Source organism: Mustela putorius, unplaced genomic scaffold (genome assembly GCF_011764305.1).
Source record: "Mustela putorius furo isolate JIRA1106 unplaced genomic scaffold, ASM1176430v1.1 tig00000174_pilon_pilon_pilon, whole genome shotgun sequence".
Lineage (NCBI taxonomy): Eukaryota > Metazoa > Chordata > Mammalia > Carnivora > Mustelidae > Mustela > Mustela putorius.
Window position 1 is genome coordinate 31,444,303 of NW_025421304.1, and position 17,983 is coordinate 31,462,285.

A 17,983-nucleotide genomic window follows, 5' to 3' on the forward strand; every position below is an offset into this window, starting at 1 on the left:
TCATAGCAGCAATGTCCACAGTAGCCAAACTGTGGAGATGTCCTTCAACAGATGAATGGATAAAGATGTGGTATAAACCATATAAATACATTCCATATACAATGGAATATTACTCAGATATTCAAAAGGATGACTACCTACTACACTGATTTACATAAGTGTGGATGGAACTGGAGTATATTATGCTAAGTGAAATAAGTTAATCAGAGCAAGACAATTATATGGTTTCACTCATATGTGTAATATAAGAAATAGCATGGAGGATCTTAGGGGAAGGGAGGGAAAACTGAATGGGAGGAAATCAGAGAGGGAGACAAGCCATGACAGATTGTTGACTCTGGGAAACAAATTGAGGGTTGTGGAAAGGGAGGTGAGGGGCATGGGGTAATGGGGTGATGGGCATTAAGGCGGGCATGTGATGAGAACTGGGTTTCATATGCAATTGATGAATCAGTGAACACTACATCTGAAATAAATGATGTACTATATGTTGGCTAATTGAATTTAAATTTTAAAAATATTAACCATGTACAATAACACTGTTGAATTTTGTGTATCCATCTGTATCAGCCTTCAGCGTTGCCACACATCTCTTAATTAGTTCTAATTGTTGGTAAACGCTCAAGTGCAGACTTCTGTTCCAGTCCTGATACCTTCCTTCTCATTCTTGCCTTATCACATTGGGTAGGATCTTCAATGTAATATTGAATAGTAAAATAAGGTAGAGTGAACATGTCTGTTTTATCCCTAACTTTAATGAATAAGCTCCAAATGTTTTACTCTAAGCAAGCATAATATCTCCTACAGATTTGTGTTAAATACTTACGTCCCGTTCAGGAAGTTTTTCATCCATTCCTATTCTGATATCATGAACATGTACTAAAACTTAGTGCGTTTCCTGTATCTATTCAAATGATATGATTTTTCTCCTTTAATATGTTAATACAGTAGATTAAGTTAATAGATTTTCCAGTTGTGAATCATATTTACATTCTCTAGGATGACTCCAACCAGTTGTATTATTTGAGTACACTCTTGATATGATTGCTGTCATATTATTTAGATTTTTGCATCTGTTTGTAATTTTTTTTACATTGCATTTTTCTGGTTTGGTTATCAAGAATCTCATATTGTTATAATATGAGTTAGCTTTTCCTCTTTTAAATTTTGGAAAAGATCTTTATATAATCTACATAAAGTAGGATCCATTCCTTGATGATAAAGACATTTAGTCATAGGAAGTTCATGTGTTTATTGAGGGTGGAAAGGTATATAAAACATTATGAAATTTTAACTAAAATTCATTTTATATAATGATTATTTAAATTTTTCTAGAAAATTTTCATTTAATCTAAATGCAAATGTATTGGCATAAAATTATTCCAAATATGATTTTGATGATTTTTAAATGTTCATACACTAATTTCTGCTCATAAAATTTATCACATTTTCCTATATTATTTATAATTATTTCATTCTTTTTCAGGAAACTTTAATTGGAATGTTTAACAATACTTTAAATCAATTTTATCATGCCTTTAAGCTTATAAATATTCTCTTTATGCAAAATTTTGGCTCCATAATCATCATTTTTATTTGTAATACCTTTTTATTATAAATATTTGGTAAATTTTACTGTGATTTTCTTTTTAATATGTGAGTTATATGTTGGGGTATATATTTCTAATTCTTTACATTTCCCTTTTTTATAGAATTTTAATAGATAACTTTTAACTGTAATGAAGTTGGAACACATTGATTGCATGATACATAGTCTTCGAATTTGTATTTTGGGAGACATAGTTATGGTTGGTTTTTATAAATATTTCACATTACCTTTTAAAAGAATATAGACTCTCAAGTGATTGGGTGTGAAAGACTGTGTATTTATATTTGTTCAAACTTATTGATTATATTGTTTAAATCTTTTACAGCCTTATTAATTATTTGTATGATATAATAGTTTCTGATAGAATTTTATCAAACTCTTCCACTTTTTCATTTCTGCTTGTAATTATGTCAATTTTTTTCTCCATATATTTCAAAACTCTGTTAATAGGTGCATATAAATTCATGACTTTTATTTCTCCTTGGTATATTATTCCTTTTTTCATAGGACACTGTATATTTTAATTCCTAAATATGCTTTCTAACTTAAATTCTATTTTGCCTGATAGTAATATTGCTACTTTAGCTTTCTTTCAGTTAGCATTTTCTTGGTATATCTTTCCAGTCCTTTGTTTTCAGATTTGTGTGTGTCTGTGTGTTTGTTTTGTGTGTCAACTTAAAATCTCTTTTAAGTAGCATATGACCCAATTTTTAAAAATCTAATGATAGCCTCTGACTTTTAATTGACAGGAATATTAGTTTCCTATTGCTGCTGTAACAAACTTATTATCTTACAGTTCCGGATGACATTAGTCTAAAATGCATCTATAAGGCTGTATATATTTTTTGAAACTCTAGAAAAAAAATTAATTCCTTGCCTTTTACAGTTTCTGGAGGCCACCAACATCCTTTGGCTTGTGGCCCCTTCCTTCATCTTCAAAGCCAGCAACAGACCATCTTCCCTCCTCCCTGACTTCTGCTTCCATCCTTATATTCTTGACTTTGACATTCTTGACTTTTTCTTATAAAGACCTTTGTTACCACATTAGGACTATCCCAATAACCCAGGATAATCTGTTCATTTCAAAATCCTTAATCACATCTGGAAGCCCCTTTGACATGTGAGGGCAGCATATTCAGAGATACCAGGGATTAGAACATGGACATTTTTAAAGGCCCATTATTCAACCTTCCATACCAAGACCTTTTAAAATTTATTATTATTATTATTATTATTATTATTATTGATGTATATGAACTCACTTCTACCCTGACATTTCCCATATACTATTCTGACTTTTTTCCTTCTTTATTTATTTCTTTTTCTGCTTTATATTGAATTTTCTCCAAGCCCTCCTCCAGCCACTACTACCTCTCATACATTTCCTATAGTCATTTGAAAGCGAAAGATCTTATTTTATTTAATTATCTCTTTTTATATTGTTAAGAAGTATCATAACTTTTTGTAACAATAATGAAAGAATGTTGGTCCTCCTCAAGAATAAGACAAGGACTCCACCACCCATTTATTATATCTTGACCTTTCCTCTCTTCCATAATTTTTTATTATTGTATAGAATTTTGGATCTTCTCTTATTTACCACAAAGTTGTTGATTTTTGTCAGTAATTAATTTCTCACTAGTTAACAAAATTGTTTGCTGATTTTTCTTTATTCTTTTCTATCTTTCTGCTTCCTTCTTGGTTTATATTTCTTTGTGCTAAATTATATATCTCTAAGTTCTGTGCTATATAGAGGTCTCATAGTTTATGTATATTTGACTATATCTTGATTTCACCTTCACTCTTGCACGATAGTTTAGCTAAGTATGAAATTCTATTTGACAGTATTTTTTTTTTTTTTTTGGAGATTGATCTCTGGAATCAGTCATTGCTGATAAAATTCCATTGTTAGATTATTACTCCTTTATATATCATTTCTTTTTCTCACAAGGTTCTTTTAAGATTGTGTTTTTATTCTTGGTTTTTGTAGATTTTTCTTTAAAGGTATTGAAAGATTTGACCTTTCTAAATACTGGGAAGTTTTTGCCATTATCTCCTCAAATGTTTCTTCTTTGCTCATCCTTCTATCTCTCTCCTGCTTTGAGCAAACTACACACACACACACACACACACACACACACACACACACATTCTAGTACATTACTACATGTCTATTTTTATTTCTCATCCATGTCTTTCATCTCTTCATCTTTCTGTGCTGCCCCCTCAGTAGTATACTCTAGTTTACAGATTCTGCCTTTGATTTCAGAAAATTTAAAGTTTATCTCATCTATTTAACTTTTTAGTTTAATTTCAGTGTCTATATTTTTCAATTCCAAGATTTATAATTGATTACTCAAAAGCACTATTCTTGATTCATATCTGTTTTTGTTTCATAATTTTTGTTTCATATATATTATCCTACCCATCTCTTTGAGGACCTCAGAAAGACTTTATAATCAATTTCACTTAGTTATATAGATTCATTGAGAATTAATTCATTAGCTGATTGTTTGTAACTGTCCTTCTTAGCATTTGGAATTTTAAATGATAGATTAATCTAGCATGAGGTATATTTTTTCTCATTCTCAGTAGTCTTGCCTCCTTGTCTAACATTTTCTTGATTTGCCTTAACCCTGAACAACTATCACAAGCCCAGAATCAAGTGTTGAGCCTTTTTTCCCCCATGGGGATACTGGAAAAATCAGATTCAGTCATTATACTTGACAATGGCTTGACGTAGGACCTGTCTACATGACAGTCTACTTCACCACCACCACTGGCACAACTGTGTGTCTATTGCCTTGAGAACATCACAGCTTTGCTCAGCCTTCTTTCAAATTCAGGGACGCGCTCTTGGCTGGGAACTCTAGCTCTTATCCCTTACTTCCTGCAAAATCTTTTTGGCTTTCTTTTTGTCCCTCGAGTTTCCTTTTTGATTTTAGGACATACAGCCCAGAAGATCTGTGGCTTCAGGACCCTCTTATTGCTTCTGTTCCACACAATGTTAGTCTTGTTTTGGAGTATAACTATGCCTGGTTCTTCCTTGTTTCAAAACTGTATCTCTTTTTTCTAGAGTTTTTTTCTAGAGTGAAGGTTGTGTTTCAAACATTGATTTATAGTCAGTTCTCTATACTAATTTTTATAGTGAGTACTTACAAAAGGGTGGTGAATTTTGTCTTCATTTGGTATAAGGGAGCAGAATTTTCTTATATCTTTGCTTTAGTTATGAGAAATCTATAAAAATAAATTGACAAGAATAGGTAAATAAGAGGATAAGGTTCTAGTTTATCATGATGGGCATCTTTTCTTTATTTTTTTTAAAGATTTTATTTATTTATTTGACAGACAGAGATCACAAGTAGGCAAAGAGGCAGGCAGAGAAAGAGGAAGGGAAGCAGGCTCCCTGCTGAGCAGAGAGCCCAATGTGGGGCTCGATCCCAGGACCCTGGGATCACGACCTGAGCCAAAGGCAGAGGCTTAACCCACTGAGCCACCCAGGTGCCCTGGCATCTTTTCTTTAACACATGAATGTCATAGCCATTCCAAAATGAATTGTACTTTTCCTGAGAACCATTCCAAAGGACTTATTCAGGGACTAGAGAATACAAAGGACAAAAATAAATATCAAGAAACTTACAGAAGCAAAGGATTGTACTTGACAGAGAGCTGTGAGCCTCTTACCCTGACTCTCACTTGAGACTTCTTTTACTTTGTCAAAGCTAAATGTGAAACCCAGAAGACAATAGTAGGTCATACTGATTATAAACCACACTGTAAAAAGGAAAGCTATTGATTGAATACTAGGTAACATGATGGGTCAGCACCTTTCCTGAATTTATAAGGGCAGCTCTCCTGATTGAATATGAGTAGTTTGAATGTATGCTAAAGCCAAAATGAAAGGCCGAGGTTTTGTTCATTTGTCAAATGAACAGGGTATTTCTGGATACAGGGTATCTAGAAAACAAAAGAAAAATATATGGGTTTCTTGCATGATTTGCAAGACTTTCCATCTTTATTCTGCCTGTTCCAGCTCTTAATTAACTTTAGCAAATTGTTTTTTTCTACTTATTTATTATTCAGTTTTACAGTTAATGCTGGTCACCACAGAGGGAGATTAAGGAAAACTTCATTTATATTGATCAGATGTATTTTTCTTTCCAAATTCTACTTTCCCTCCTCCATAAAAATTTATAACTTCTTCTCCATTGCCAGCAGCATCATGTACTCAATCATTGTGGACTAAATGTTTGTATCCCTCCAGAATTCATATGTTGAAATCATAACCCCCAATATGATGGTATAAGTAGGTTAGGGGTTGGGGAGGTAATTAGGTCATGAAGGTGGAGTCTTTATGAATGGGGTTGGCACCCTCAAAAAAGAGACCCCAGAGAACTCCACCCTTTCCATCATGTGAAGATACAATGAAAATAATGGCTGTCTATAACCTGGAGGAGGGTTCTCACCAGGACCTGACCATTTTGATGCTCTGATCTGACTTCCACCCTTCAAAACTATGAGAAATAAGTTTCTCTTGTTTATAAACCACCCAGTCTATGTTACAGCAGCCTTAACTGACTAAGATACCAGCTCATGTCACTTTTAAGGGATGGCTGTCATTGTCATTATCAACAAAATAATTCATTCTGGGGCACCTGGGTGGCTCAGTGGGTTAAGCCTCTGCCTTCGGCTCAGGTCATGATCTCAGGGTCCTGGGATCAAGTCCCAGATCAGGTTCTCTGCTTGGCAGGGAGCCTGCTTCCTCCTCTCTCTCTCTCTGCCTGCCTCTCTGCCTACTTGTGATCTCTCTCTGTCAAATAAATAAATAAAATCTTAAAAAAAAAAACTTATTCTGACTGTACATGGAGAGCAGTCATATTCAATAATAAGCTAGTATAAAATGAAAAAACACTTTTATATAATGAAAAAAAACAAGAAGTGATAAGTAGTATAGTGTAAAGGTTTATTAATAGTATAAGAGCACCAACAAACATATGTCAAGATTATATAATGTTTTTCAGGAAGAAAATCATACTCTTTCTTAGGCCCATTTCCTCTTCCCTGTCATAAGCAAAAAAGACAGAAACTGGAGGAGCATAAATGACATGGGAGAGCTCTTCATAGGATGGCACTTGGGTCTTTTTTAGAAACATCTGTAATTAAATTGTTGTATGCAGCATTAAGTTTCATACTTTTGAAGAAAAAAAATCCCCCCATGGAATGTTAGTACATTAAATTAGGATGTGTCTAAGAGGGAAGGGCAACATTCTCAGAGGGTGGCATAGTCATGTGTCACACACAGTTGTCTAACATATGGTAGTCACTCAACAAAGAGTTGTTTAATATATGAGTGTTGAAGTAGTATTCCATACTATCAAGAGTAAGGATGTTATAGTCAGGCAGATCTGGAATGGAGTCCTAATTCTACATGTTCAAACTCTGGGAAAGTTATTTAACCTTTCTGAGATTGACCCCTTTCCTTTAAATGGAACTAATAATGGCATCTAGAAGATTAAACATGATAATATATCTAGGAAGTGCCTGGTGAAAGATAAGCATTTGGCATTCAATAAATGCTAGCTTTGATTATTAATGTTGACAGCCAAAAAGATCTAGGTGAAATGACTTGTGGAAAGACTTAAATCTTTATGACACTATACCTTAAGGTCCTTTATTTTATTTTCCTAGATAAGAAAGAGAAATAAATAAGGCACATTCAGAGAGGCCCTAAGATTTCAAACAAACTGATCCATATAGTATAGAGATCTGTGAAATGGGAGCTCTAAAGCTGCCTTTTTCCTCACTTTTCACTTGTTTCTCTAAATTTTTGACAGTGAAGCCTTCTTATAAAGTAGAAAATATTTGTATTAATGAGTGCATATATGTTCTTCCACATCAAAGAAAAGAGGTTTATTAGAAAATAGGTTAGTATTTAGAAATTTCAAGTTCAATAGCTTTCTGATTCTCTATCTCCTTGGAGCTTATTTTTTTCATTTATTTGTACAGATGCTCCCTGAAATTTGTGTAACTCATGTCTACATGCTTAGGAGCTGTCCTCTTTCCTTTTAGTTAACTATCTTCATGCTTTGTGTTTGATCTGACAGCGTTCACTGAGTTTCAAGAAGGCAGTGACTTTCAGAAAGGACATTACAGTCCTTGTTTAAAGATACATCCTAGTAACCTGAAAAGATTGTGGTACATATTACTTACAAGCGATGTAAATTACATATACCTGCCTCCCTCATGCATCCAAACTCAGCTGGCCTTAAAATTCCTGCAGACTTTTTCCCCCACAAATGGGGAAATCAAAAGTTAGGGCAATTATTTGACCTCTAAGAACTTTTAGCAGACCAGTGACCAACCACTTCTTATTCAATCTACTATGCCAAACTACTTCCCTTTAAGAACAAGGAGAAAATCTGGACAAAATTATGAAAAACTGTGAGTTTAAAAGTACCAAAGCCAGTGACAAACAAAAAGAAAAAGGAAACCAAGAAATATATGCTCAACATTTGTGACTTTTTCCTATGGAATCCCTACAGAAGTTGAAAAACTAAAAAGAGCATTCAGAAAATTCACAGGTCTGTGAAGATAAAAATTGAAATATGGACTTGCTAGAGAGAAAAACATTGGAGAAGATTGGACTTGGTGAAACTTTCAGACTTTTGGTTAGTACTCTGACAAAGTTACACCCTGGGAACAAAAGTAAACTAACACAGACCCTCATTTCAAATTATTTTAATCTCTGCCTGGACAAAGAACATCTAGAATTGTTAGTTCTCCCCACATCTTTCCCAGAAGCAAATATATATTACTCTCACCAAAGGAAGAAAACATTATTCTAAGCTTTAAATATTTTGTGTATCTACAGTTTTGATATGCAAAGTCTAACAGTTAATTTAAAAGTAACCAGGCATACAAGGAGATAAGACTACTGAACAGAAAACTACGATATGCTTAATGTGCTCAAGGAACTAAAAGGCAAGATTTAAAATTTTGGTAAAACTAAAGAAAGTATAGAAGAGAACAAATGGAACTGATGACCTGAAAAATACAATTGGAATTAGGGACTCGGTGGATGGGCTTAACTGATTATTAGAACAGATGAAGAGAGAATTGTGGAAGTGGGAGATATGTCAGAAGAAACCACCCAAAATGAAAAGGGAAAGGAATAAAAGGATGAAAAAACTCAACACACACAAAACAGACAATCATATCCAAAAATGGGCAGAAGATATGGACAGACACTTCTCCAATGAAGACATACAAATGGCTATCAGACATGAAAAAATGTTTGTCATCACTAGCCATCAAGGAGATTCAAATTAAAGCTACATTGAGATATCACCTTACACCAGTTAGAATGGCCAAAATTAGCAAGACAGGAAACAACATGTGTTGGAGAGGATGTGGAGAAAGGGGAACCCTCTTACACTGTTGGTGGGAATGCAAGTTGGTGAAGCCTCTTTGGAGAACAGTGTGGAGATTCCTCAAAATTAAAAATAGAGCTTCCCTATGACCCTGCCATTGCACTACTGGGTATTTACCCCAAAGATACAGATGTAGTGAAAAGAAGGGCCATCTGTACCCCAATGTTTATAGCAGCAATGGCCACGATCGCCAATGTGGAAAGAACCAAGATGCTCTTCAGTGGACGAATGGATAAGGAAGATGTGGTCCATATACACTATGGAGTATTATGCCTCCATCAGAAAGGACGAATACCCAACTTTTGTAGCAACATGGACGGGACTGGAAGAGATTATGCTGAGTGAAATAAGTCAAGCAGAGAGAATCAATTATCATATGGTTTCACTTATTTGTGGAGCATAACAAATAGCATGGAGGACATGGGGAGTTAGAGAGGAGAAGGGAGTTGGGGGAAATTGGAAGGGGAGGTGAATCATGAGAGTCTATGGACTCTGAAAAACAATCTGAGGGGTTTGAAGGGGCGTGGGGTGGGAGGTTGGGGAAACCAGGTGGTGGGTATTATAGAGGGCATGGATTGCATGGAGTACTGGGTGTGGTGCAAAAATAATGAATACTGTTATGCTGAAAATAAAAAATAAATTTTAAAAAAAGATTATAAACATAAAGCAAGATAAATAGAAAGACAACCACATCTAGACACATTATAGTAAAACTGCTTAAAACCAGAGACACAAAGACCATTTATTTGAAAAAGAATAATAGTAAACTGGCTGCTGACTCTCAGGCACTGCTGAGGGCAGGCTACCATTGTGAAAATAAGAGAACTACTAGCAAGTTTTCATTCTGAAAGGCCCCCTTCTCCCTTAATCCCCAGCACATGATCAGCAGATTGGAATATTCTCTGGGCAGTTTCACTAACTTCAAGGAAAGGCAGAAATAAACTGATAGTTGGGCATTTAAAATATCTGGTGGCCCTTGCTTGAGCGCATACAGTTTTAGTGCTTCACAAGGACTGAATGAAGCTGCGTCAAGAAAGCCTATAGGGGCACCTGGGTGCCTCAGTGGATTAAGCCTCTGCCTTCAGCTCCAGTCATGATCTCAGGGTCCTAGGATCGAGCCCCGCATCGGGCTCCCTGCTCAGCAAGGAGCCTGCTTCCCCCTCTCTCTCTGCCTGCCTCTCTCCCTGCTTGTGATCTCTCTCTCTCTCTCTGTCAAATAAATAAATAAAATATTAAAAAAAAAAAAAAAAAGAAAGAAAGAAAAGAAAAGAAAAGAAAAGAAAGCCTGTAATGTAGCAGCAGGGAACCAGAAAACATGAGGTTGAGAACCTGGAAGAGACAAAGGCAATACAGTGAGAAGAAAGCTTAAAATGGTCATTAGTAATCTCAGGAAAATAAAAGATGACTTTTTTTTTTCCATGAATAAGAGCAGGGTGATATATTTTTTAAAGGAGCAATAAAATTGTCATAGAAGTTAAAAATACAGTCACATAAGGGAAAATTTTGATAAAAGAATTGAAAAATAAAATTGAGAAGCTGTTAGAGAGTAGAACAACAGGAGGGAAAGCTAGAAACATTTTCTTAGAACCATATGACTTTGCAAATTATTCGTATGTGTACATTTCATAAAAATTTGAAAATTTAAATCTTGCTTCAGGAAAGTATTAAGCTATTACCATTTGAGTAAGAAAACATAGTATATATGTAAATGGGCTTTTTTTTTTTTTTTTAAGTCATAAAGAATCTCTGGAAAGATATGCAGAAAACCACCAACAGTGGTTGCCTCTCGGGATGGCAGCTAGTGTCCATCAACAGACAGGAGAGAGAGAGAGATTCTTGACCCTTATACTCATTTGAGTTTTACGCTGTATACCTGTATTATTTACTTACAAAGAAAAACTTCTAAGAAATAAAGAAATTGAGAATGAAATGGAATCAAGAGAGCAAACAAAGTTAAAATTACATGGGCGCTAAAGAGAGTGCCCATATCCTTTTAGGACAGGTTCTTTCTTCAATAAATACAAATGCATGTCTTCTTACCATGCAATTGACATTATCCTTGTAGAACAAATGGAAAAAGAAAAAAACCACTCATGCTGCCACCAAGCATATAATCACTCTTAAATTTTCAGTGTATATCTTCTGAAACATCACTGTGTGTGTATATGTTTGTGTATTTCTAACCCCTCCCATTGGATAACAGTACTTCATTACCAGCTATTTTCACTCAGCAATGAAGTATAGTCAAGTTCAATATGAATCATTAAGGAATATTCCTGTTCAGATCATTTCAGTGACTGATTTTATTTCATCTCTTGGATCCACCACAGTTGATTCATTAATCCCCTACTGATAAATTGTTTCCAGTTTTTCACCACCGTAAACAATGCTCGTGTCCTCATTGCCAATCGCATTCCTCACCGTTTCCTTAAACTGAGCTTCTAGAAATGATCCTTTGGCATGAACATCACTAAAAGACTTGACATATCTTGTGAAATTATCTCCTAGAAAATTTATACCAATTTACATCCTGCCCCCAGCAGTGCTGAAGCATGTCACTGTCTCCCAGACCCTTGCCAGCATTTGGTTTATTTTTGCCAAATCTGGCAGATGGAGAAAAAAAAAAAAAGTCTTATTGTAAGTGCTTCTTGGGCTTCCTGGTAGGGCTGAGTATTTTCATGTATTTATTGACAAAAAAAATTTTTTTGAACACCTTCCTCATGCCTGGTGCTGTGCTAACTGAAGTGAGAGGCATCAAAACACACAGGATGGTCTCTTTCTTTGAAGGGTTTACAATCTCAGAAGAGGAAATGAATACACAACCAATCCAGTCTTACGGTGCACTGTGTTATGATATGTACCCACAGGGAGGAAGGGATTAATTCTTCTATAAAACTTAAAGTGTTCATACATGAAACATTTGAGTGGAGACTGGAAGGAGGAGGCGGAAGACCAAGAAAGGGGGTGTGCGATCCCCGAGACTAGCGTGGTTAAATGCAGTGATGACGTTCGGTACCTTTGGGAATGATGGGTGAGCTGGTAGGGCAGAAGCCGGGGGTGCATGTTGAAAATTGACAGTGCCTAGGAAGGAAGCCTGGACAAGTGCACTGGGGCCCTCTTATGAAGAACTGGGGACAGATTCTCCAGACCAAAGGCTTCTGTCTGGTATTCCAGTCTTGTTTATAGGCTGCCATGTTGCACATGGAGTAAGTGGCAAATATCCACCATGAACCCTAGAAATTATATGTAAAGTGTGTGTGTGTGTGTGTGTGTGTTTACATTTTCTGTGGTGGGTTTCCATCGCATTCTCGAAGGGAATAAAGGATTCGACACCATTGGTCCAGACCTTGGAGAGCCTTCCAGTATCTTCAGCAGGAGAGGCGCAGGGTCAGGCCTGGGAGAAAGAACCCTGTCACTACTGAAGACTGGGGAGGACACCAGCAGGAAAGGGAACTGGATGTGAAGTTTTGATAGATAATGTTAATAATACCCTCCATTTATTGAGCTTTTACTCTATGGTAGACAAAATGCTGGATGCTTGGCACCTATTTTATTTCATCTTCAAACAGCACATTTAACAATGAGGAAACTGAAATGGATTTTTTAATTAGTCCTGGATCACGTGGCTACAAATGGCAGAGTCCATAGTCGACCACCAAGTCATGTGACTTCAGAGCCCACTCCTGTAAACATTACCCTTCCCTGGCTCTCTTATAAAGCCCCAGCACCGTTTCTTTCACACTTCATCTCCTAATTCTCAGTTAATTATTTTAAGTAGCAAAGTGACTCACTTCAGGGAAGAGAATCAAATGAGTCGAGATAGCATTTAGCAGACGGAAAAAGAGAGAGGCCTCTGTGACTGTTCATTGTCATTATTCCACAAAGAATTGATCGTCTGCTGAGATAATCGCATTAATCCAAAGAAATCCCTAGCTCTGCACAGTGGTTCCTGTTGTTATTTGTGCCTTCTCATTCCATGGAAGGACATTCTTGCAGATTTTAACTGGCAAACAAGTCATTTTGGAGAAAGCCCACAGCATTCTCTTCAAGCTCCACGGTCATTTGCACCATGGAAGAGGAGGTCTGCCTAAGTACATTCCCACTCATTTATTGTTGAGATGACATGTGCAAACAATAGCACTCACTTCCACCTTTCATGGCAAGTATTAAAAACACCATGAGGAAACATGACTGTATTACCTTGGGAGCTGAGCGCTGCCTCAGAAGTGCGCTGATGCACTATTATCAGGTAAAAAGCAGACGTTATCTTCAGACACGTGAAATGTCAGGGTGTCACACTCAGCACCAGCAGGCATGGAATTCTGAATCTCAGAAGACCATCACCCTTCCATGTCTCACAGTCCCGTGGGCGCGCATGTACTAACCTTCTGTATGTGTTGTTCACGGGCTGCTCTAAGGACTCAGCCTTTTTACCCCCGATTCTCGGAAAAAACCAGAACCAGAGACAGCGATTGCTGAAGTTTAGATGGAGGCTTCGGAAAGCTCATGTTTATCATTTTTGGAACAAATATGTGAAACCCTAAGGGCTCATCTCATCCACTAAGGGTAATCTCCCCACCTTTTTTGTTCTGTTTTGCTTGTTTCAGAGGTAATTCAGTGATTCATCAGCGGCATGTAACACCCAGGGTTCGTCACACCCGGTGCCCTCCTTAATGCCCCTCACCCAGTCACCTCCTCCCCCCACCCACCTCTCCTCCAGCAACCCTTAGTATGTTTCCTATAGTTAAGAGCCTCTTGTGGTTTGTCTCCCTCTCTGTTTTCATCTTCTTTTTCCTTCCCTTCCCCCATGTCCATCTGCTTTGTTTCTTAAATTCCACATATGAATGAAATCATGTATTTGTCCTTCTCTGATGGACTTATTTCACTTAGCATAATACCCTCTAGTTCCATCCACATCATTGCAAATGCCAAGATTTCATTCTTTTTGAAGGTTGAGTAGTACTCCGTGTGTGTGTGTGTGTGTGTGTGTGTGCGCGTGTGTGCGCGCACTACATCTTTATCCATTCATCTGTTGATGGACATCTGGGCTCTTTCCACAGTTTGGCTATTGTGGACATTGCTGCTATAAACATTGGGGTGCACGTGCCCTTTCAAATCACTGTTTGTATCCTTTGGATAAACACCTAATAGTGCAATTGCTGGGTTGTAGCATAGTTCTATTTTTAACTTTTTGAGGAATCACCATACTGTCCTCCAGAGTGAGCCCAATCCCTTTGAAGGGCTCATCGGATCCACTAAGGATAATCTCCCCATCTTAAAATCAGTGGACGTGGGACCTTAACGCTATCTCCAAAATCCCTTCATAGCACCTAGATTCATGTTCGATTAAATAACTGGGAAAAGATACCTGTACACCAGGACACAGACACCTTGGGGGCCACCTTACAACTCTGCCTTCCACAGACACTCACATGCTGTTTCTCTTCTGGCAAGGGTAGTGTCTGTCATGTGCTTCCTTAGCATCCCTCTTTGTTTCCTCAGTTTTGTAATCTATTATTTTTGGCAAATACAGCGAGCCTATAATCATGTGTCATGTGGAGCATTTCATATTTTGGTGAAATGATGACAATGACGTCATTTGTGAGGACTTACCCTGTCAGACGCTGCTCCAAGTCTCACATGCCAAACCTCGCTGAAGCATCACCACGGTCAGCACCGAGGGGAGGGTGCAGCTGGTGTCACAAGCTCCAGATGAGAACACTGAGCCCGGGCATGGCTAAGTAACATGCCCAAGATCCAGTGGTTGGAAAGCAGTGGCGCTGGGACTCGAACCCACATCCCTTTCCTTCAGAGCCCTTCTGCCTAACCCATGTCCTTCATCTTACTCTATTGGGGTTTTGAAAGGTTGTGCAATGTCCCCCATAGCTATGATGATCATCATTCATCCGTTCCTTCTCCCATCAGAACTGCCATCTAATTACAGAAAATATCACATATGCCAAGTCCTTCCTAGTAGCAAAGGACATCCCTAAAAGTCAAAGAGCAAAGAGACACAAGGGTGTTAGAGCAGTTTAAAGCTTGACTTTGGAGAAGAATAGTCCAGTACCTTAGCAGTTGGCATTTTAATGTGCCTTGTTCGTGAGCTCTATGGTATACTTTGCTGCTTGTTTTTATGCCAAACATTGATTAATAAGCTTCATCGAAAAGAAAGCTCTCCAATTCAGCCCTTGAGAACAACTTCATATCTTCTTTCCAGAGTAGCCAACCTGTGTCAGCAGGAATCAGGACACAAATGGTACGCATCCATTGAAAACTAATGTCCCCCGACTCGAAATAGCACTTAAGCTGGTGACACCCTATCTTCGTTGTGAACAGAGGATTGACCTGTGCTACTGGCTAGAGGAGGAAAATAAATGGCTATAACAGGACAGAACCTTCTTCTGAAAGGCTTTTGCTTTTTGATAAAAGAAGGAAAAAATGGCATTGATTTATGTTTTATTTGTAAGCTGAGTCTCATAAGTGAGCAAAACTATGTAGAATGCTCCAAGACCACTATTTTGGGAATAAGGGCCAACAGCTGAGATGATCTGGTCTAGAACTTTCTTATTTTTTCTTGAAGCTGCACTTCCATTTTTCCTAACAGCAGACAGGTATGAACCCCAGGCCTACAATTCCCCATAGGAGTTGAAATACCAAGTTATGCGTCCATTTCTGTGTTCTGATGGAGTAAATTCTTCACCTTCCAAAATCTGAGATCCAGGGGGAAAAAAGTGAACAGGGCAAAGGGGATCAGGAGTACTGGGGGGAAGGTTTGCAATTTAAAATGTGATAGGCAGAGTAGATTTCGTTGAGAGGTATCATTTGGCCAAAGACCTTAGGGAGGAAAGAGTGAGCTATGAGATTCTAAGTGGTTAATGGAAATAGATTGGTGGGCATCACTCTCAACTCTATTAATGAGTCCTGTCATTTATTTCAAAATGAGTTTGAAACATTAGCAAATGAAATTCCATTGATTATGAAATAATATATATCAAAACTTCCTGTATTGTGTTCATTAATGAAAGTTGTTCATCCTCACTATAACATCATAGAAACTTTGCCCTTGAAAAACATTTGTCTTAAAAATTACAGATTCCAGGAAAGATGCTGTACCTTCTATTGGTATCTCAGAATTTGGAGACTAAGGCAGATCATTAATATAAGCTTGTTAGAGGGTGCCTGGGTGGCTCAGTGGGTTAAGCTGATGCCTTCGGCTCAGGTCATGATCTCAGGGTCCTGGGATCAAGTCCCGCATCGGGCTCTCTGCTCAGCAGGGAGCCTGCTTCCTCCTCTCTCTCTCTCTCTCTCTCTCTGCCTGCCTCTCTGCCTACTTGTGATCTCTGTCTGTCAAATAAATAAATAAATAAATTTTAAAAAAATGATAAGCTTGTTAGAGAACTGGACTGTCATCCTGAGAAAGAGATATAAAGAACCTTCACAGAGCATTCAAAAGTGGAATTGTAGGTTTGCTCTTCAGAATCAGATTGCTTTCTGAAAAAAAGAAAAGCCAACAAACACCCAGCTGCTTTGATTCAAAAAAATAATGTTTGTCTCTGATGTGCAGTGCCAGCCATTTGAAGCCATTCGACATGAACAGAATGAAAAGCCAAGAATATCTTCACTGTTAACTTGTAGTCTTGTGTTGCAGGCACACAAAAAGTCCCTGTGGACGGTTGAACCCAGTGAGGGCATGGTTCCCCCGGAAACCGATCTTCAGCTGACGCTGACGGCCAACGTGAATGACATCCTGACATTCAAAGACACGGTCGTCTTGGACGTAGAAAATAGCAACACTTACCGGATTCCTGTCCAGGCTTCTGGAGTTGGTTCCACCATTGTCTCAGATAAGCCCTTTGCTCCAGAACTCAATTTGGGAGCACATTTTAGGTAGGGAGACTTCCTGGGTTGATTCTTACAGACACTAGAGATGTTGCATTAGCTGAGCATCTCCTCTACCTTGAAAAACTTTTATTTCTTTTTAAAGATTTTATTTATTTATTTGACAGAGAGAGATCACAAGTAGGCAGAGAGGCAGGCAGAGAAAGAGAAAGGGGGAAGCAGGCTCCACGCTGAACAGAGACCCCGATGCAGGACTCAATCCCAGGACCCTGAGATTATGACCTGAGCCAAAGGCAGAGGCTTAACCCATAAAGCCGCCCAGGCACCCTGAAAAACTATTTTAAGTAAATAGAACTAGCGTCTTTAGCCTCCCCTCCCTTTTCCTGTCTTTAATCTCCCTCCAAATGGGTACATTATCTGCCAGAAGACATTTCCTAGGCACAGCGGAGTGGAGTTCTCTAGGCTGTATCCCTCCACACTAGAGAAGAGAATTCTGGAAGTTCGTTTTTCTCTCAAACATATAGTGGCTTCTTTGTGACAAATTTAGAATCTCAACCCTGATGTCTCCTCTTCAATTCTGATGCACTGCTAATTCCTCTCCATGAATGTAGAAAACACAGACGCAACTCGGTAGTGACCTGAGTAGAGTATAACTTGGAAGATTAAAAATGTATATTATCAGTTATTACAAGGCTGGTAATTTTTCTGGTATTTAACAGGGGAGGATATATGTGGGGGTTTATTCAAGGCTCCCCAGAGAAGTCACATGGCTGCTGCTAGTGGACTCTTGGGGGCCAGCTGAATCTGGCCTGTCTGTGGCAATACTGTGAACAGATCTCCTGGCTGGTGTAACAGGCCTTGAAACCAAGATGGACACGCTATACTTATAGAGGATGTACCTGACAAAAATCAGTTAGGGGCCCTCCCCAAAAGCCCATCCACACCCCTTTTCCTCTGCTCCATCTACAACACAGGACACTTGATTGAAACTACATTAACCAATAGGCATGAAGTAACAGGCGAGTCAGATCGTTGAATTGCACATGTTTTGAGAGAAGCATCCAATTACAGTTTTTGTGTCAACTAGGTATAAAAATACTCCTCT

General features: G+C 37.9%; 1 protein-coding gene across 5 annotated transcripts in view; it reads left to right on the forward strand.

Moving 5' to 3' along the window:
- The window catches only part of HYDIN (HYDIN axonemal central pair apparatus protein), a 386,960-nt gene that overhangs the window by 205,039 nt on the left and 163,938 nt on the right, over positions 1-17,983 (forward strand). For all 5 annotated transcript variants that reach the window (XM_045076288.1, XM_045076287.1, XM_045076290.1 and 2 more), the window contains one exon: positions 16,688-16,926. In XM_045076288.1, coding sequence (XP_044932223.1) covers positions 16,688-16,926 — 239 coding nt within the window. The remainder of the gene's footprint in view (positions 1-16,687; positions 16,927-17,983) is intronic.